The sequence below is a fragment of the Berghia stephanieae genome, chromosome 13 (genome assembly GCF_034508935.2).
Source record: "Berghia stephanieae isolate SIO BIC M18660-M18661 chromosome 13, UCSD_Bste_1.3, whole genome shotgun sequence".
Classification (NCBI taxonomy): domain Eukaryota; kingdom Metazoa; phylum Mollusca; class Gastropoda; order Nudibranchia; family Aeolidiidae; genus Berghia; species Berghia stephanieae.
In genome coordinates this window covers 26,541,885-26,564,487 of record NC_088372.1, presented here as the reverse complement: position 1 = coordinate 26,564,487, position 22,603 = coordinate 26,541,885, and the positions used below count along the sequence as shown (strand labels likewise).

General features: G+C 37.6%; 1 protein-coding gene across 1 annotated transcript in view; it reads right to left on the bottom strand.

The window, feature by feature from the left end:
* LOC144958623 (uncharacterized) overlaps window positions 1-22,603 on the bottom strand; it is an 83,656-nt gene that overhangs the window by 1,627 nt on the left and 59,426 nt on the right. Inside the window, exons 6-15 of the mRNA XM_078890720.1 lie at window positions 21,040-21,231; window positions 20,160-20,248; window positions 17,053-17,218; window positions 15,732-15,968; window positions 14,620-14,708; window positions 12,352-12,484; window positions 6,659-6,725; window positions 5,725-5,870; window positions 2,668-2,859; window positions 1-123 (exon numbers count right to left, since the gene is read on the bottom strand). The exon at window positions 1-123 is cut by the window's left edge and continues 641 nt beyond it. Coding sequence (XP_078746846.1) covers window positions 1-123; window positions 2,668-2,859; window positions 5,725-5,870; window positions 6,659-6,725; window positions 12,352-12,484; window positions 14,620-14,708; window positions 15,732-15,968; window positions 17,053-17,218; window positions 20,160-20,248; window positions 21,040-21,231 — 1,434 coding nt within the window. The remainder of the gene's footprint in view (window positions 124-2,667; window positions 2,860-5,724; window positions 5,871-6,658; window positions 6,726-12,351; window positions 12,485-14,619; window positions 14,709-15,731; window positions 15,969-17,052; window positions 17,219-20,159; window positions 20,249-21,039; window positions 21,232-22,603) is intronic.

The window sequence follows — 22,603 nt, the reverse complement described above, 5'->3', positions numbered from 1 at the left end:
CTGATGTTGCTATGATTGTCTCGGCTACCGCTGATGGTGTTGCAATTGTCACGGTTACTGTTGATGGTGCTATGATGGATTCTGTTGATGTTGTTTCCATTGATGAAGACAAGGGTTGAGGATCTAATTGATGGCATAAATTTGTACATATTAGTTGGTGTAAACACTGATACTAGCTTCTAGTACTATCCCATAATTATATCATGTGTGCAATTTTCGCATCGTTTTACAGTATTACTTCAATTAATGAAATCAGGAAAATTCGTTATAAAGTTTTTACAGCGAAGGCTACCGTATTTCCGATGGTTTAATACCTAGGGCAGATAATCCTAATTCTCCAACTATTACTTCTTTCTTTCTTCTCTTTATCTCTATCTATCTACTGTTATCTATATATTTATCTTTCTATCTTACGGCAGACACAATCAACGCGACTTTTTAAAATAGCGTTGGTATGTTACATAACGCGTGAAGACAAGACTATAATCACAGCGGTATAGCTTTTTTTTTCTTCCGTGCTTAATTAGATACCAAATATAAATTTTGATACAAGCAATACAGTCAGATGGTTGGTTGAGTGGTTTTTTGTTTTTGTAGGTTTGCAACACATTAAGGTCATATCAGCGCCAGTAAAAGGGAGAAAATGGGATTGTAAAAAGTTCAAGAATAACAATTAATGAAGCCAAGAAAATAATAAGACAAAGAGGAATTGATTCAAATAGGAAACATGCAGATTCCAAGAGCACACTAACAATGTAACTTAGTTTGAGATCACCTAAAAGTCTCATCCAGACACAAGCACAGGTCCCCACTAAAGGAATACACGCAAATGTTTACAAATTACTATTATATATAACACAAAAAAATATTACATTGCATAACAGAGAGGTGATTTACATTTACAAGGCAAAAAATATAATCTCCCAAAACTCTAAATATTCATTTCACTGTTTACCTTCCATTCAGGTTATCCGGCCAGGGCCAGGACAAAAACAAATTATCTCATTTTAAGACAAAGACAGAAAACAGGGAGATAGAAGACACAGTAAGTGCATCCCTGCCCACTATGGGAGGTCAATAAACCTAACCCAGTTGGTTGAGTGACATCAGTAAATATATATTACATAAATAACGCACAAAACATGAGCACGAGATTGGTATGTTTTGTTTGTTTTTAATGGTTTTACGGCGCTTGCAACACATTTAGGTTATATCAGCGCCAGTAAAAAGAAAGAAAATGGGATAGTAAAAAGTTCTAGAATTACAAGTAAAGCACCCAAGCAAAACTAAGACAAAGGGGAACTGAGAACAAATAGGGATCAGATGTAGATTCCAAGAGCATACCACCAATGTACTTAGTTTGAGATCACCTACAAGTCTCATCCAGACACAAGCACAAATCCCAACAAAGAGGAACACACTCATATGCTTACATTATACATTCAAAAAAAATAATAATACATAACAGAGAGATGATTTACACGGAAAAAAATATCATCTCCCAAAACAATAACTATGCATTTGACTGTTTCCCTCCCAGCCAGGACCCCGGCCAGAGCCAGGACAAAACCAAGTAATCTCATTCCGAGACAGACAGAAAGCATGTTGGAAAACAGATATAAGGGGAAAGAAGACACAGTATGTACCTCCTGCCCACTATGGGAGGTAAGCGAGATTGGTATTGTCCATACTATTTTTCAACAACAACCACAACTGACTCTTTTCAAACGGGACAACGCTTGTTCACACTTCTGATAATCGCTTAGACCTTTAAAAAAATCAAAACACCAATGTTATGGCCTCGCCTAGCCTAGTCTAGTTTACGTCCAGATACGAACTGCATCAAACACGTCTGTGATATGTTTGCGCGTCCGTAGTGATAGGTATGAAAACAAAATAACTGCAACAATTTAACAGTAGTATTGGTGGAAGACTGGACAGCGATTCCTCCGATTTAAATATTCGATATCTCGTGATATCAAAGAGGCAACGAGTGCTTTCATAAATCGAGATGAATGTGATATGATTATACAAGATACAAAAGAAGGAAGGACGGATAATTTTATGTACATAATAAGCACCATTCTGTATAATCTTCATTTTCGGAAGCTATTGTTTTTGAACCCTTAAATGTATTGTTGTTAATCAAAGCGTTAAATGTTTTCCCCAATAAATTTCTCTTTCAAAAAATATACGATATAACCAAAATATAAATTAACAGAATATAGTCAATGCATGCAATAGTGTTACGATTTTAGTATCCGCAAGTATATCTACAAATAAAATCGTTCGCCAATTTGAATTTTTGCTAAAAGTAAATAATTGTAAATGTATCTTTCACCAATTTAGTATATACCTACTTCAGAAACAAGGAGTTGCTAGGGCCACCAGTGGTTACTAGAGCCACCAGGGGTAACTTTGGCCATTTTTCTTGAATTAGATTAGTGTACCCAAAACCTGTTGCTTTTTTACTAAACCTAACCATTTTAGTTATATTGTCACTAGTTATAAGAATTCATAGCCAACAATAACGGTTAAGAAACAATATTTACTCTCCTCAATTGAAACAATTCGATTTTGTTCAAATCTTATAAGTTATGATTTAATTCCAGTCGGAGAATTTCGACATAATACCGTTTGCAGACGATTGGTAACATTTAGACTTACCGCCAACACACATGAACAAACCAACATCATCATTACAATCGTGTTCCATCAGGTAGAAATCCGTGGATGGGGAGATCATAGTACAGCAATGATTCAGGGAATAGTTTTGGTAACACGGGTAGCCAGTCTGGTTATTGTACCACACCATCTCATCCCACAGTATTATGTCAGTTTTCCATGTATACGTGGACCCTGTATGGGTAGAAATAGTTCCAATCATTTAGGATTAAATATGGGTGCACGTACCTATCTGCATGCTTGATGACATAAAGGAATAGGATTCAATAGTCTGATGTCACGTCCGCCCAGCAACGAGCAGCTTGGTTCTAAACAAAGAAAATCGGTACGTTTTATTCTTCACGCAGGCTAGAACTTTTTCACATGTCATATGATCAGAATGTATAAAATTCAAAACATGATCAGATTTATAATGTTTTTCTCCTCTGGATACACTTTTATGCTCGTCGGAGAATTATTCACAAGGGCGTCCGCCATTGTTCCGATAGTTTACTTACTTTACTTTACTGTTACAGCTGTAGTCGATCAGGCTAGTCGCCTATCAGCCGGTTGTTACTGTCTTCAGTGCTTATTTCTTCTTTTTCGTTGTTTTCATGCTCATATTGCAGTTTAGTTTGGTCAGTTTTTGGTGCATGGAACCACTCAGAAGTAAGGCAAAACTCGTAATTTCTCCAAACTTTGTCCAGTCTGTTTAGAACCAGTTACTAAGTTACTATGCGTCATTACGAGGGAAGTGACGTCACGACTATTGAAGCCTATTGTGGGCTTGATTTAATATTCATATTCTGCTTTGGTTTGACAATATTACCAATATGACAATGTAAGTTATCAAACCTGCCAAGATGTATCTGCAAGTCGAATGAAATATTGGGGTAGAACTATGATTTCTATCTAATCAAAATGTAATCAAATTCAAGGCGCTTTGTTATATATTCCGACTTTAGACATAGTGTTGACTGTAGAGCAGGGATAAAAAGAATACCGCCGGGTTGAAAAACTAGTTCTTGGAACCGGAACTTCTTTAATTAAACGGAAATAATATGGAAAAAATGGCACACAGACAAACGTATACTATTTCCATCAATTTATTCAACGCATATTCTTTATAAATGTGGTGCCACTCTATCTGGTTCATTCATTGCAACTAAAAATGAGAAAAATCGCTAAGAGCGATGTGCACTTATTTGCAGGTCTGATATTCCGAATTATTACATTTTCGTTGTTGTAATTGAAATACTCTGAAACCAACGTAAAATATTCTCCAATGTTAAAGCGAGCTCATAAATGTTTCTAGATATCAGACCTGCAAATGTTCACGTCGGTTGAGAGGGAATAAAACTGTGAAAATGTGACAGCTCACGCTCAAGGTCATTGCCTTCATGTTTAAAAACCGCTATGCCCATCGCTGGAGATGTTAATACAATTTAATATTTGCCTTGCCTTTCGCAGTGATCTTTTGGATAAATGGATCATCTACGTATATCAATGTTATGCTCTAATAGGGAATGAGATTAGCGGAAGAGTAGCGTCCCTTGATTGTACGTCACCCATAGTCTGTGACGTCACCGGCGGAAAAGTTATTAGAGAGAGAACGTCATGTTGGTTGTGCGCACAACCAACATGACGTTCTCTCTCTAATAACGTTTCTCAGAATCTCATTCCCTATCTTCAATAATTTTCAATGTGGGAAACTATTCCATTCCCTGCTGATAGTCCTTCAGAAGAAAAAAAATGATACGCGTTGCATATTGGAATTGTGTATCTGCTGCTGAGATAATTCCTGGTGTATGTGAAAATGTTGCTGTATCTTTGTATAGCTCCATATTAATTAATCCTACAGATGCCTATTTTACCGAATTGCCTCTTATCTCATAAAGGGAAATAAGTTAAATTGACTGACATGTCAGGACTTTAATTCAATCAGAATACGTCAAGAATCATAATATGTCTAGGAATGAGACCATCCGGATTGAAAATAAAACGCGATTTTTCATAGCGTAATATCCACCAAAATATGCTTAAAGCGCTTTAAAGGGTTTCATAGAAATGTCGCCTGTTAGGCGCGTGTAGAAATTTATTGACAAAGACAAAGATGTTGCTGGCCAATACGCCTACACATTTTACAGATTGATAAAGTGAGAGATGGAGAGTGAAAAGCGTTTTTAAAGGCTTCAGCTTCGTAGCACCCATTAATACTCGATTCAGGCATTTACAAGTTATAAGACGAGTGTTATTCGACAAGACTACAAACCCACAACAACAAAGAAAAACGTGAGCTTTTATATAGTGCAATATGCACTAAACGTGTTCAACGCGCTTTACAAAAGGTCCCTGACCAACGGCAACACGTATCATGTAAAACGAGACATTATCATTTTTTCCCCGACAAAGACAACACTGTTAACGGCCAGGTTATCATTTTACTCCTGATTACGGTTAGAGAATAAGAGTAAAGAGCCTTTTCCAAGGACTCAACAATGTGCCGAACGAAGCTCGAACCCAGGACCTTCCGATCCGAAAGCGAGTGTCATACCACAAGACCACATATCTAGAGTGTTTGTAAACAATAACATAAAGAAGAAAACGACATATGGAATTCTTTTTCGATTTCTCGATCTTTTCGGTTTGGATGTTCTGAGTTCAACTGATTTCAACTGTATCGCAAAACAAGAACCAAAAGAGATTTTGGTCTTTGGTCTTTGTCAGGACACAGTATACAGCTTCCAGATTACGATCGAAGATTTAAGATGCCTAGATAATGGAGAGTTATGGGTGTTTAGTGTAATGTAAGTCTTTATACAGAGAATTACTGTTAGTAAATCTTATCGAAATGTTATCATCATCACCATAACCGACGCCTTCACCAAAATCATCATCATCATCATCATCATCATCATCATCATCATCATCATCATCATCATCATCATCATCATCATCACCACCACCACCACCACCACCACCACTGACGTTGCCGTCGTTGACGTCATAATTCACCATCACTATTTTGCTACCATACACTATCAAAATAATGTAACATACAAGATTCTTTGTTAGTTTTCAGCCAAACATTTCTACTATATCGCTGTGAATTCGTCAACATCCATTGTCGTAATCCTCTGAACTCTGCATTGGAGGAAGGAATGTACTCTTCCATTTGATAGTCAGCGCAGCGTGTTTGGACCGAACTGTGAATATAGAAAACATTCATGTGATTTTACAAAATGAAAGTGAACATTTGATATGATTTGATATATATCAAATGAAGAGCTCTACAGTGACCTCCCACGAGTGACTTCGAAGATACAAAAGAGAAGACTGAGACTTGCGGTGCACTGTTGGAGACACAAGGAGGAGATTGCCAGCAGTCTTGTGCTATGGGAACCACCTGAGAGAACCAGAAGCAGAGGCAGGCAGAATAAAACATACATTGACTGTCTGCTAGATGACACAGGGATGAACAACACCCGGGAGCTGCGTACACTTATGGTAGACAAGACAGAATGTCGAAGACTTGTGGCTCATGAAGGGCGCCCCAAGGGGCGGCCAAAGTAAGTAAAAAGTAGTGAACATTGGTACTTAAATACAGAGGTTATAAATACAGTCAGTCAAGAAACCATTTTCCATGGGAATCAAAAGGAATATGAAATGGGTTTGCTCGCCGTAACCTTAGTTAACTTTTCTCATACTTTATAAAGAATTACATGACACAACAAGCCGAGCAATCACAAAAGAAGTGAGAAATATGTTGTAGTTAGTAGTTCTCAAGGAAGCGTATTATCCCATACCCTACTACTACTACTACTACTACTACTACTACTACTACTGCTGCTGCTGCTGCTGCTGCTGCTACTACTACTACTACTACTACTACTACTACTACTACAACTCACTACTACTACTACTACCACCACCACCATCACGACCACCACTACCACAACTTCAATCGACAAGTGATTTTTGTTACATTTGTTACCTGTGTGGGACTGTATCATTTGAGATGAAAATTTTATATCCCAATATTTCGACTTCGTGGAATATTTCTGAAACAAAGTGAACAAATTTTAATTGCCTAATAAATATATATATATATATATATATATATATATATATATATATATATATATATATATATATATATATATATTGTTTGTTTGTTGCTTTAGGTCTCTTCCAACACAATTGAGGTTATATGAAAGACTGCTGAAACAAAAAAAACAAGCAATCTAACAAAAATAGTACAAATGTAAATCAAAATCATAACCTAAAGATATCATAAGCTAAATTATAAATAACCAAGAACAAACAGGCAGAAGATTTACAGAAAAAAAATATCCCCTGTCAAAAATACAATCACAAACCAAAGAAGCAGGATAAGCTAGTAAAGAGAAGAAGAAACGACATCACTATCGGATCGTACACCCATGCGAACATCATAGGTATACGATTCAAGGGTGATGCTCCCATCCAACCACCCGCTATATATATATATATATATATATATATATATATATATATATATATATATATATATATATATATATTTATATATATATATATATATATATATATATATATATATATATATATATATATATATATATATATATATATATATATATATATAAATGTAAATTTTCACTCACATTATTCTTGCCAAGTCGATTTCGTTTCTGTGTTCCCACTTCATCAGTCGGCAGAATCCATTTGTAAGTAATGTCCGTAGAGAACTCCAAACTAACGTTGTTTCGCTGCTTAGTGGTGACTAGTTTTGATGTGTTTTGTGATGTGTTCTCGTGTTTATATTTTGAGTGTGTGTGTGTGTGTGTGTGTGTGTGTGTGTATGTGTGTGTGTGTGCGTGTAGGTGTGTTGTGTGTACATGTGTGTGTGTGATATTGTAGTGGAATGTGGTTGCGGCGGCGGGGGGGGGGGGGGGGGGGGGGAAGGGGGAAAGGGGAGGGGAGGGTATAATGGGGTCGGGAGGGGGGGGGGGGGAAAGGGGGGGGGGGGGGGGGGGGAGGGGGGGGGGGGGGGGGGAGAGGGGGGAGGGAAGGGGGGGAGGGTTATTTGGCCTTTTGCGTTTTGAGCTTGAATTTGTTAGAGTGTCTGCACATTGTCATCAGTTCAGATCTTTTGTTTAAGGTGCTATTGTTTCTGTGGTTGTGTAGTAAAATCTCCAGTTTCTCTGTCAGGCATAAATTGCATTTTCTGGCACCGCATCTGTAGGGGCTGCTTTGCTTGACGACCTCCCAGGTTATTGTTGGTGTTTTTTGTGTGTTTATTTGTTCCCAATAGTGCATTGCTAATTTGGTGCTTTTTGCTTTACTTTCGTGTGTTATGGAGGCTTTGTGGTTGTTGTATCGTGTTTTGAATGGTGGTTCTGTGCTGCCGATGTATTGTGCTGCGGTGTTATCAGTGGTTATGGTGGCCTTGTAGACTATTGCGCTTTTTTGGCAGTTTCCTTTAAGAGGGCAATTGTCTTTCTTTCTGCAGTTACAGTTGTCTTTGTTTGTATTGGTGTTGTTGGGTTCGGTTATGATTTGTCTGTTGTGGTTGGTGATGATCTGTTTCATGTTTTGTGCACAGCTGTAGCTTATCTTGACGTTGTTTCTGTTGATTATTTTGTGCAGACGGTGGTTCTTCGGGAAGTGCTTATCGATGAGTGCAAGGAACTGCTTGCCGATATTTGTAGTGATTGCGTTGTTGAACGGCGGGTTGAACCATATTATATTCCTTTTTCTGTTTTGTTTTGGTGTTGTGGCGTGTGTTAAATTTTTGTATTTCAGTGTTGAGGTGTGTCCGCTCTGTTTAAGTGCCATTTCGTAGTCTTGTTTTGTTTCGTTGAATATGTTTTCATTTGAAGAGAGGTTGTTTAGCCGTTGTTCTATCATGGTGGGTATTTGTTTTATTATCGTAGGTGGGTGGTTGGAGTGTTTGTGGACGTACAAAGGGGCGCTGTTGGGTTTCTTGTATGGTCTATACGTGTTAGTTTTGAGGCAGAGGGTTGTGTCCAGGAAATCGACTTGGTGTAGGTTACTTTCTAGTGTGATTTTGAGGTCGAGATCCTTGAATAATTTTATGAGTTTTTTCTTCATTCTTTCAGTGTTGGATTTTGATGTTGTGGTGTGTGTTCCTAGTCCGTCGTCCCTGTAGAGACCGAAGTTTATATTAGGCAGTTGGTTCTTGATTTGGTGAGCGGACACACCTCAACACTGAAATACAAAAATTTAACACACGCCACAACACCAAAACAAAACAGAAAAAGGAATATAATATGGTTCAACCCGCCGTTCAACAACGCAATCACTACAAATATCGGCAAGCAGTTCCTTGCACTCATCGATAAGCACTTCCCGAAGAACCACCGTCTGCACAAAATAATCAACAGAAACAACGTCAAGATAAGCTACAGCTGTGCACAAAACATGAAACAGATCATCACCAACCACAACAGACAAATCATAACCGAACCCAACAACACCAATACAAACAAAGACAACTGTAACTGCAGAAAGAAAGACAATTGCCCTCTTAAAGGAAACTGCCAAAAAAGCGCAATAGTCTACAAGGCCACCATAACCACTGATAACACCGCAGCACAATACATCGGCAGCACAGAACCACCATTCAAAACACGATACAACAACCACAAAGCCTCCATAACACACGAAAGTAAAGCAAAAAGCACCAAATTAGCAATGCACTATTGGGAACAAATAAACACACAAAAAACACCAACAATAACCTGGGAGGTCGTCAAGCAAAGCAGCCCCTACAGATGCGGTGCCAGAAAATGCAATTTATGCCTGACAGAGAAACTGGAGATTTTACTACACAACCACAGAAACAATAGCACCTTAAACAAAAGATCTGAACTGATGACAATGTGCAGACACTCTAACAAATTCAAGCTCAAAACGCAAAAGGCCAAATAACCCTCCCCCCTCTTCCCTCCCCCCCCCCCCCCTCCCCTCCCCTCCCCTCCCCCCCCCCCCCCCCTTTCCCCCCCCCCTCCCGACCCCATTATACCCTCCCCCTCCCCTTTCCTCTCCCCCCCCCCCCCCCGCCGCCGCAACCACATTCCACTACAATATCACACACACACATGTACACACAACACACAACACACCTACACGCACACACACACACACATACACACACACACACACACACACTCAAAATATAAACACGAGAACACATCACAAAACACATCAAAACTAGTCACCACTAAGCAGCGAAACAACGTTAGTTTGGAGTTCTCTACGGACATTACTTACAAATGGATTCTGCCGACTGATGAAGTGGGAACACAGAAACGAAATCGACTTGGCAAGAATAATGTGAGTGAAAATTTACATTTATATATTAGCTCTAACCACCATTATCGAGCACTTTCGTACCTACAAGTACCCGCCAACACTCATAAATATATATATATATATATATATATATATATATATATATATATATATATATATATATATATATACGTATCTTTTTTTAATCTGTATAACAACTTAACCAAAGTTTTAAAAAATGAAGCATTTTATTCTCCGGGGAATAGTTTGGGTTTTTGCACTGGGGCATTTACGAGGGTCGTCCGAAAATAATCCGGATTGTTGTCATTTATGAATACATCCACCTGAAACTCGCAAATTCTATGCTGCATAAGACATCGACAGAGGACTTCTATTTCTGCCCGTTGGAGGCATGGACATCGATGCTATTTATTCCATGTTAGACTAGTCTTTAACTCTCACCTAACCAGCCCTTTTCAGGATTTCCCCCAACACTTTACACCCAACTATCTAACACAAAAATAGAGGGTTTTTTATCAGTGAAACACAATAGTAGTAAGTTCTTGCAATAAATAATTTCTTTAATAAAACATGCTCTGCTACACACTGTTCATTTTCTTTAAATTTTATGATGTACAAGAGAATTTGAATAAGAAAAATGTTGGTTGTATCTCAACGAATGTGACGATTTTCCTATAGTTGGTAAGAAGAGGGTTAAGCTCTTTCTTCATGGATCATTTCCAGGTTTTATTTTATTCATTTGCCTTAGCCCTCCAGTGGAGTGGTTTGGTTTTAAGGGTTTTACGGCGCTTGCAACACATTAAGGTCATATCAGCGCCAGTAAAAGGGAAGAAAAATGGATAGTAAAAAAGTTCTAGAATTACAATTAAAGCACCCAAGAAATGGTAAGACAAAAGGGAATTGGTTCAAATAGGAAACAGATGTAGATTCCAAGAGCACACTATCAAACTATTTAGTTTGAGATCACCTAAATGTCTCACCCAGACACAAGCACAGATCTCCACTAAGAGGAATACACTCAAATGTTTACAAATCATATAAAACATGTAAAAAAACATAATGCAGGACATAATAGAGAGATGATTTACAAGGGAAAAAACATCATCTCCCAAAACTCTAACTATACATTTGACTGTCTCCCTCCCAGCTAGAGTATCCGGCCAGGGCCTGGACAAAACTAAGTAATCTTATTCCAAGACAAAGACAGAAAGCAAGTTGTAAAAGAGATATAGGGGAATAGAAGATAGGGGGATAGAAGACACAGCAAGTACCTCCCTGCCCACTATGGGAGGTCAGGAACCCCACCCATTCCAGTGGAACGGAGTTCTTGGCAAAGCAGTTGCCTATGTTCTAGCAAACAAGCCCCAGCCGTCTCCATCTGCGTCTCTTTATGGTTGTAGCTATGCTCACTGTATCTGCCTTAGGGATTAGAGTTTCATTTCTAATTTCCTTGGGCCAAAATATTCCCAAAAAAAATTTCGAATGCATTTGTTTCGAAACGATTCTGACGTTATTGGTCAACATTCGCTTGCCACTTGATTACTTTGATTTGTTTTGTTTTGTTTGTTTGTTTTTGTTTGTTTTGTTTTGTTTGTTTTAGTTTTGTTTTTGTTTCGTTTCCGATTTTTGTGGGTTGTTCTTTTTTTTTTTTTTGAGGAGGGGGGGGGGGGGGGAGTCTTCAAATTTCACTCTGCACTGCAAACGCTTGATTTGACTTGCATATTCCTTCTTCGAGCTTTCATCATTTGCTATTATTTTAATACTAAATAAATGATCCAATGGTATTTCCGCCTCCATAACATTTTTCCGCCTTTTCATCATTTAATTTCCACTTCTTTGAGTCCATTCAACACCTTGCATCTCTGATACAGTCTCTGATATTCTGATGCATTTGAAAAATTGAGATTTTATATATAGCGCAATATCCACTAACCGTGCTCAAAGGGCTTTACAAGGGGACCCTGGCCAACAGCAACATTTAACATTTATGTCAGGACATGACGCCTGTCAGGCGATATTCCAATTTTTTTCGTACACAGACAACGCTGTTGACGGCCAGGTACTCATTTTACACTTGAGGACGGTGAGACAATGTGAGTAAAGAGCCTTCTCCAAGGACTCAACTATGCGCCGAGCGTGGCTCGAACCCAGGACCTTCAGATCCGAAAGCGAGTGTCATACCACTAGACCACATAGCCGCACATGATACTTAGTGTTAAGTCTGAATCATTCCGACATATATATCACCAGATTGAGATGGCTGGACACTTAATTGCATTTTTCGCCTGAGCAACTGCTTTTATTATTTCTATCATGTTGTTGCCGCTTGTGTTCATACTATTTACATACCTTCAGTTACCCCTCCATATTGACAAATAAATGGTAAAGGAAAGTTACAGACGGAAGTCGTCCAAAGTGGAGTGTGGCTATTCCAAAAGCTGGCACATTTGTATGGCTGTATCACAGTCAGTGGCATGAATGACTGTAAAAAGCAGATTGGCAAGAAAAAGTATACATTTTTATTTTTTCCACTTGATTAAATCTTTAGTGAGCAAATAGAATTTTTAAAACCTTAACAAAAAGGGTTTTTTTTAAAGTTAGACAAAAACCATAATAAAACATTTCACAGATCTTTACCAATGCAGGTGTCAGATGCTTATTAAAGGAAGATTCATAGGACGACAAAAGAAGTTGAAAAATGGCTAAAGTGTCTTATTTCAGGCCTGATAATCCAAACTGTAATGGGCTCTTAGTTGTAATGAAAATACTCTCAAGCCGACATAAAATATTGTCCCTTACAACAATGTTAAATCAAGCCCATAAATGAACTCGGCTTTCAGACCTGCCAATAAGTGCAAATAGAATTGGGCCTATTCGAGGTCTACCAATTGGCAGGCCTGATTATCCGAATTATTATAGCCTCATTACTGTAGTAGAAATACTTTGAAACTAACGAAAAATATTGTCCATTACAACAATGTTGATACAGGCTCATAATTGCGCTCTGTTATCAGACCTGTAAGTATGTGAAACAGGCCTATGTTTAGTTTTGGTGCTGTTTAGTTTTTGTGTTATTTAGTCTTGTTTTGCTTTGTTTCTATTTTGATTTTTTTTTGTTTTTGTATTTTGTTTTGTTCTTTGGCTTTTTGTTTTTGTTTATATTTTGTGTATTTATTTTGTCTTGTTCTTAGGAATGTCTTCTTTTGTGCTTTTTTATTTCTATTTCCGGAGATACCGTGTTCTTGTGAAATATAATATCGGGCCTTAATTGAAGCATAATATATTAAAATAGATTGTCCAAGAGTGAGACGCTTGAGTTGAGATTGGGAAAAGTACAAGCAAAATTGGAATTATCAATGTTTTGTTTGCAAGTTCGAGAAAGATTTATAACTTTTATATCTATTTCAACAAGTGATATCTTTTAAATTAGTGTCTTAATGTCTTCTTCATACATCCAGCTAAAATATCTGTTGAAAAGAAAGCATCAATTACAACATGCATATCGCTATGTGGAGAATAAAAATATTAAAAGAGACACGATTTACAAGGGAACAATAAGCAACTCTTACCAAAACAAATACTCATTTGCCTGTTTTCCTTATAGCGAGAGACTCCAGATAGGATCAGGGTAAAGCAAAATGGTCTTATTCTAGAACGAGGAGACACAGCTACATAGAAAGGACAACTCATATATTGGGATTGAGGGATAGCGATGATGTGGACCTATGAAGATTCCGCCCTCCCAGGCCTCGCGGCAAAATCACTTCATCAGTGAGGACTTTCCACCTATCCAACATGTACCCAATGTGAGATAGAACCCGAAACCGCAGAGCATCGAATTGAACGGTGTGTTGTGACGAATCTTCCGGGCGCGTTTGCGACAGTGCACGAATGCGGTGAAGAATTTGCTGATTGGGTCGATCGTCATATCATAATAGTGTAAGCACCGTTAGAAGCTGCTGCCGTCCCAGGCAAAGCTTTCTTTCGCCCTATGGGGTCTGCCAACCCCATATTATGACCAAATGGGAGAAGGGTGTAGAAGTTTATCTTTGTAAGATGATAAAATAATATGTGAAAGATCAGTATATTTTATGACTAGAGTGAGGTTTTTACAATGTTACAGTCCTGCTTCCAGGACATGGATTAGAATTGAAAACAATATGCTTTAATTATAATGTATATTATTAGGGTTTTGTTCTACGTTTTTGGTGCTTTTCTGTGTTTTTTGTTTTCTAGTTGTCTTTGCCTGCCTTATGGTATATTTCTCTGCAACTGTTGTCCCGCTTGCACTTTTTGTATTTTGTTTTCTTGTTTTTGTTATTGGTTGTTTGTTTGTTTTGTATGTTTTTAGGGGGGGTTTAATATATTCTGTGTGTTTTTTTTTTACTGTTTTTTTTCTTTTTTGTTTTTTTTCTTTTGTTACTGTTGTTGTCGTTTTTTAAAGTTTTGTTTGTTTGTTGTTGTTGTTGTTATTTTTTTGCTTTTGCTTTTAATGCTGTTTTCTTGCTGGAAGTATTATTAAAACTGTACATGGTCTTTCAAACACCTTCAGTAAGTTATTTTAGCGCCGTAAACGGTCGAGTACTCAAAACTTTAACTATAGTGTTGATCACTCACCCCTGCAGGTGATTGATCCTCCCATAAATAGACTCCTGGATCCTCGACTTTGAGTCCAATCCAAAAAGGCCCCGCTTGACTGAGAAGTGCTGGGTAGATAGATGACAATAAGTAAGGATCGCACATTAGTCTACCACTCCACATAAATAATAAAGATCTGAATAAGTGTGTATGAAAGGTGCCAGACAAAGCGAGAAAGAAAAATAGAAGAAAAAAAAAACATCCAAAATATCAGTCTACCTCAACTGATTTTTTGGGAAGGTTTTTTCTTCTAGTTTTCTTTCTTGCTTTGTCTGAAACCTTTCATACACACTAGTTCAAATTTTTATCTTACACTAGTGACCCTGCTCCTTCATTTCTTAATTTGATATTCGCATAAATAAAAACACATAATAGTATCAAGTTTAAAATCATAATTTGTGATGTCGAGTTATCAAGGGTTAAATTTCACTAAAAATTATCTAGATTCTTAAAAAGAAGTATCATTTAAATGTTTCTGAACATGTCTTTTAATCAGAGATAACGAAATTGGAATCAGCTTTTCAAGGGTAGAATAAAAGGTTTGGTACACGTTTGCGTTTTGGAATTCGAACTTAATCCCCAAAGTCCAATCGCAAGCTCGTGTAGCGGTTGGGTACACGTCCGGAATTCTAAAATGCTAGAGTGATATATTCGTAGGATATTAAACACATCTCTCTAAAGGATGTTTTATAACAGCTTTTTATTCAATATCAAACTCCCATCACTTAAAGATAGTAACACAAAAAATCGGAATAGTTATCTATATTACACAGTGGTGTCATGGTCGCGGTGACTCAGTTTTTCTTCGGTTCAATAAAAAGGTTTTTTTAACGGTAATGTACGATGCAATTTATTTTAACTGTCCTGGGTAAAAGAAAAGAAAGTGAATACATACTATTTTAATGAAATGACATCGAATCGGAAGAAGAAGTGAAGGAGGAAGAGGAAGAAGAAGAAGAAGAAGAAGAAGAAGAAGAAGAAGAAGAAGAAGAAGAAGAAGAAGAAGAAGAAGAAGAAGAAGAAGAAGAATAAGAAGAAGAAAAGGATCATAATAAGGAATAGTAATGACGTGAGTTTATTTTTACACTTACAATTAATAAATCGGTCTGTAAAATAATCAGGTATCTTTGCAAGATGTCCGCCATATTCATCGCGACAGATGGCTGATGCTGTATCACGTGAGACACTGGTGCCAAAGACCTTGAAACAGGACACCCCTGCATCGTAATGATCCCACCCTTCCGGGCACGTTAGCGTGACCTTTGACACGACACGGTACTGCTTGTTTTCGATGAGATTGTCGTCATCTTCAACATATTCCATTTTTCCTGTTTTAAAGGAGGAAAATAAAGTCATCTAACTTATATTTATTTAACCTTTTCCATACCACCTATAGGGAAAATCATCACAATGAATAGGTTGTATACTAAATCATTAAATTGCACATCTATTTTAGTAGCAGGGGATGTACAGGCAAATTCTTTTGATTACGGAGCGTAAAAGAGCGAGGATGGACGGTCTGTATTGACGACCATCATTTATTTAGGCTAGAAAATACGATGCCATCAGTCTGAAAAAAGAATAACAGTTGCAAAAGATATATGGCATCAGTCTGAAACCAGAATAACAGTTGCAAAAGATATATGCCATCACTCTGAAACCAGAATAGCAGTTGCAAAAGATATATGCCATCACTCTAGAAAACCGAATATATGCCATTACTCTGAAACCAGAATAACAGTTGCAAAAGATATATGCCATCATCAGAAACAGAATATCAGTTGCAAAAGATGTATGCACATATCACATTGCAGAAATCCAGTAAAACAGTTAACATCAAAAGATATATGCCACTCAACCCTAGAAACTTGGAATATATCAGTCTGATACATGAAAGATATATGCCATCACTCATGAAACTAGAATAATCAGTTCAAAAGATATATGCCATCACCCTGAAACTAGAATAACAGTTATAAAAGATATATGCCATTACTATGAAACCAGAATAACAGTTAAAAGATATATACCATACTTGAAACCAGAATAACAGTTGCAAAAGATATATGCCATCACTCTGAAACCAGAATAACAGTTGCAAAAGATATATGCCATCACTCTGAAACCAGAATAACAGTTGCAAAAGATATATGCCATCACTCTGAAACCAGAATAACAGTTGCAAAAGATATATGCCATCAGTCTGAAACCAGAATAACAGTTGCAAAAGATATATGCCATCACTCTGAAACCAGAATAACAGTTACAAAAGATATATGCCATCACTCTGAAACCAGAATAACAGTTTCAAAAGATATAGGCCATCAGGCTGAAACCAGAATAACAGTTGCAAAAGATATATGTTGACAAATAGGTTAGGTATAAATTGAAATATTTAAAAAGCATATTTACCTGTGGCATCCTTTTGACAAAGCGCTCGAAACTCGTCACTGCACGGAAAGACCACATAGTCATCTGTATGCGTTGTATTCTCAGCTCCGTATAGCCTTCTCATCGTGACACAGTTGCCCGCAAGACCCCCAACAGTGTTAATGACTATCGTGTGATTTTCTGGAAACTGGCATTAAAGATTCACCAAGCAAAAGAATAAAAGCAAAATACTAGAGGTGTCTAAATGAGGCGATAAGATGGCGAGAAAGAAAAAGTGAGTAAATATGATTCATATATTAGGGGACAACAAACGAATAAATGAGTTACATTTTGAACTCGTATTTGAAAAATACCGGTGAAAACCCTCAGATGTCCATTTTGGAAATTTTAGTGACTGTTCCCATTTGAAATATGTCAGTGGTTTCACTTTCCCTCTATAAATAGAACAGGGGAAGAGAAAAAAAACTTGAGCTCTTTTATACCGCAATATCCACTAAACGTGCTCAAAGCGCTTTACAAAATCTACAATACTTTAATGGTTGTAGTTTTTCTCCCGCTGTTCTATTTATAGAGGGAATGTTTTGACCCCTGACATAACTCAAGAGGGGGGGGGGGGGGGGGTCACAAATTGTTCAAAAAGAGGACAGCTGTGGTTTTTCCTCAATACTCTTAGTCTTAGTTTTTATTATCTTAAATGAAGAAGTGAACAATTTTGTCTCAGTGTGGCTATGTGGTATTGTGGTATGACACTCGCTTTCGGATCGGAAGGTCCTGGGTTCGAGCCTTGCTTGGCGCATAGTTGAGTCCTCGGAAAAGACTCTTTACTCATATTCTCTCACCATACGTAGGGGTCTAGGTGTAAAATGATTACCTGGTCGTTAACAGCGTTGTCTCCGTCCGAAAAAAATTGTAATATCGCCTAACAGGCGTCATGTCACGTCCTACATGTTTAGTGTTGCTGTTGGCCAGGGACCCTTTGTAAAGCGCTTTGAGCACGTTTAGTGGAGATTGCGCTATATAAAAACTCAATTTTATTTATTTATTTTAGAATAGTTCAGTTATTGATTTGTACATAAAGAAATAGGCACGATTGTAAAGTGAAATTTAAGGTGGAGATTCAATTTTTAAAATTTAAGACAATTTAAGTAATAATCTCCACACCAAACGAGCGTTTTACATAGATTGTCAGCTCCTGCACTCATAGAATTGCCCTATTAATTAGAATTAAATTATGTAGAGATCTACAAAACATATGATTTCCCCGTTACATATAACATGGAATTATTTAACAGCAAAGAATAATGACTCGTATAGCTGTCTAAGGATATAACCTTCACAACACAATTAGTAATGAATAAAACAAATTCCAGTCGCACTTATAATTGACAGTAAAGTCAGTCAGATTTATTGTTTGAAATATTATGGTATGGTGAGAATTTACACTTTATTATGTTTTATATCTTCACTGTTTATGATTCATCATTGGGCAAAGGATAAAACAAACAAAACCACAATCTTTTTTAATTGTGATTCTTATCTTCGTAGCAGCTGAGGTCCTTAGCCGATATGGCCGTCTGTCTGCTTCAGGTTGTGAGGGTGCCGTTTGATGAACAGGTGAGAGGGTGGTCAGCTCTTGAAATGGCCAAACCAGGAACGGATAGAAATCCCTTATTAATATAATGAATAATAGCTCCACCGTATCAAGATATACGCGTCTGTTTTGACGACATTTTTGTTGGAGAGCATGTCTTGTTGTAAGTGGCAGGTTTATAATACGCTTCAAAAGTCGTAACGTCACTTCCCTCGTAATGATGCATGGTAACTTAGTGACTGGCTCTAAACTATCGGAACAATGGCGGACATTCTTATAAAATATTTCTCCGACGAGCATAAAAGCGTATCCAGAGGGGAAAAAACATTATAAATCTGATCATGTTTTGACTTTTACACATTCTGATCACAAGACATATGAAAAGTTCTAGCCAGCATGAAGAATTAAAAGTACCGATTTTCTTTGTTTAGAACCGCGAAGGCCGTCGTTGCTGGGCGACATGACATCAGACTATTGAATCCAATTCCTATATGATCCATTGTTCTGAAAGTAGGGCAGTGGGCGTGTGTGCCAGATGTTCGCACTTAATTTTCATTGTCCGATTATAAGCGTAGTTTGGGGCGAGTTATCATAGATGTATGAAGTTTCGTTTTCGTCCACTAGGCGTATTGTATGTAAGCTGGAAAATGCCATATTATCGTTAATTCCCCTTGTGACAATGATAATGTAATATTTCCAATTGAAAAGAACTCCCCGAAATCCCCATCTAAACGGAAATGTCATTGAACTGTGTAGCGGGTAAAGTACACCTCCCTCACCTCCCCCATACCTCACAAGTTAACAAATTGTATTCTGTTTCTTATGGATGAAAACAGAGAATAAAAATATCAAGGTGTCAGATGTATGATCTCATTGCCTGGCTAAAAGAGAGGGCCTGATTTTCGTGTGTGTGTGTTTTTTTTTTTTTTTTTTTTTTTTTTTTTGGTTTGTTTTGGTTTTTTTGTTGTTTTTTTTTTGTTTTTTTAATAGTCCTGCAGAGCAATTAGACCCATGTAGTCACAGTTTATCAGGGTGACTATAGCATGAAACGGACAATAGAAATTACTTGCTACCTTTTGGATAGGACGCTATCTATTGCACTGTCATCATCATCATCATCATTGCCTTTTTCACCCTGGGTCAGGGTATAGGCCACAGACAAATAGTTTCCATCCTTCTCTATCCTGAGCTAACTTTTTTATCTCATTCCAGGTCTTACCACTTCTCTGTATATCAGCTTCTTTAATTCTTCTCCATGTTCCTCGTGGCCTTCCCCTTGATCCTCCAAGTATATGCAGCCTGTTCACAACTTGAGAGCTTTTTCCTGCTTCATACATGGTGCGAACGTTCCACGACGCAATTCGAAGCTGCTTGTTTGGCTTCAAAACTAACATACCTAGCTACCCATTTAATGCTGGGTGCACAGTGGGATCGAAGAAAAGAAAATGTCGAATTCACCCGACATGAAGCAAGTGCCCTTCAAACTGAGTTATCGGACCCCCAAGATGCAATGTAGGGAGGGTAAAAAAGCACGTACCTCTTGCTGTTCGTCCAACCAGTGATATTTTCCAGTTACCATATCTTGCCGCAAACCAATCCAGTAGCTGTAGTTTCCTAATACATTTACTGTGGAATGTTAAAATGTAAGTCATTTGTTATCATTGACATTGTGCGGCTATGTGGTCTAGTGGTAGACCACGATCTCTTTCGGATCGGAAGGTCCTGGGTTCGAGCCTCGCCCTCGGCGCATAGTTGAGTCCTTGGAAAAGGCTCTTTACTCACATTCTCTCACCGTACTCAGGTGTAAAATGAGTACCTGACTGTTAACAGCGTTGTCTTTGTCCGAAAAATTGGAATATCGCCTATCAAGCGTCATGTCCCGTCCTATATGTTAAATGTTGCTGTTGGTCAGGGACCCCCTGTAAAGCGCTTTGAGCACATTTAGTGGATATTGCGCTATATAAACCTCAATTTTTTATCATATAAAATATTATCTTTGTTTTTAGGGACGTCAAGGTGCTTGCTATACTAATTTAGATGAATTAACAGTTTGTTGTTCCCCGATGGGTCTAGGAAGAGAATTTGTTTTGTTTCTTTTTTAGGATTTTACGGCGCTTGCACCACATTTAGGTCATATCAGCGCCAGTATATAGGAAGAAAATTGATAGTCAAAAGATTCTAGAATTGCATTTAAAGCACCAAAGAAAAAGTATGTCATATCTAACTGTCATTAAACACTACATGATACAGAGTAATTGACTCATTTGATTGTCTTCATTTGTAAATCTGCCTTCTTTTCTTTATGCCATAAACGTGATAAATATACTGACTTGATTTTGACTCTCTGCTTCATAAGATAAATCTGATTCACTTCTTTATGCAAAGATATAGTTTATATGTACTTGATACTGGCTTACGTCTTATGAATTTCTCTGCCTCATAAGATTTGATTTTTGCCAGGTCCCCTCCCTGCATTTCACAGTATGATCTGCCTTGATCCCATTGATAATTGTAGCTTAAAGCGTGGTAGCAGGTTTTATCCTCCTCGTAAAGCTTCCAGTATGACTTTATGCAGGAGTACTGTGTCCTTTGAAACGTGCGAGATGGCCCTGGTATTTGGGATATATAGAAATAGAAGAGATTTAGACCTGAGAAAGTACCTGTCTATAGGCTGTGAATGATACTAATGACCACCTCGTCAAACTAGTTATATGTCGGAGAGAAGAGGATTCTTAAAAGTTAATTTCAACTAATAAAGACCAAATGTAATTTTGGCTCTATGCATTGTAAAAAAAGGCTAGATCAACAAAGCCCATAAAACTGGAATTTATTCCGGGTTCTTAAACGTGAAACGAAGAAAGCAGATGCTTTCTACCGTCTTTCTGTCGCAAAGTATTTCATCAGATCTAAAAGACCAAGCTACCCAGCCACTGCTGGGTGGTCAAGGTGGTCATTAAAAAACCCTCAATAAAACATAAAATTAATACTCTTGAAGATAAATGTAATTTTCAGATTCAATACCAGTCCAACACCCATGTGATCTTTAGACATCGGGTCAAATGGCTTGTATAAAATGATAGGATGCCTAACAGGCGACTAGTATTGTATGAAATATACATTTGACTTCACCACGTCTGATTTGATAGTTAAAGATATTTGGCTAATCGTCTCATCTCGGGATAATATGGGAGTGATGTGATGTTTTATATAGAGATAGATAAATAGGTAAATAGATATGTGTATAAATAGATAGATAGGTAGGTGGGTGGGTAGATAGACAGATAGATAGATAGGTAGGTAGGTTTGTTTTTGTTTTGTTTTTAAGGGTTTTACGGCGCTTGCAACACATTTAGGTTATATCAGCGCCAGTACAAAGGAAGAAAATGGGATAGTAAAGAGTTATAGAATTACAATTAAAGCACCCAAGAAAAAGTAAGACATAGGGGAACTGGGAACAAATAGGGATCAGATGTAGATTCCAAGAGCATACCACCAATGTACTTAAGTTTGAGATCACCTAAAAGTCTCATCCAGACACAAGCACAGGTCCCAACTAAGAGGAATACACTCAAATGTTTACCAATTATATAATATAATATGTAAACTAAACATAATACAATACATAACAGAGAGATGATTTACAAAGGAAAAAAATCATAACTATACATTCGACTGTTACCCTCCCAGCCAAGAAGATCCGGCAAGGATCAGGACAAAACTAAGTAATCTCATTCCAAGACAATGACAGGACACAATTGGGAAACGGGTATGGGGGGATAGAAGACAGAGCATGTACCTCCCTGCCCACTATGGGAGGTCAGGATCCCCACCCAGTAGGTAGGTAGGTAGGTAGGTAGGTAAGTAGATAGATAGACAGACAGACAGACAGACAGACAGACAGACAGATAGACAGACAGACAGATAGACAGATAGACAGATAGACAGATAGACAGATAGATAGATAGATAGATAGATAGATAG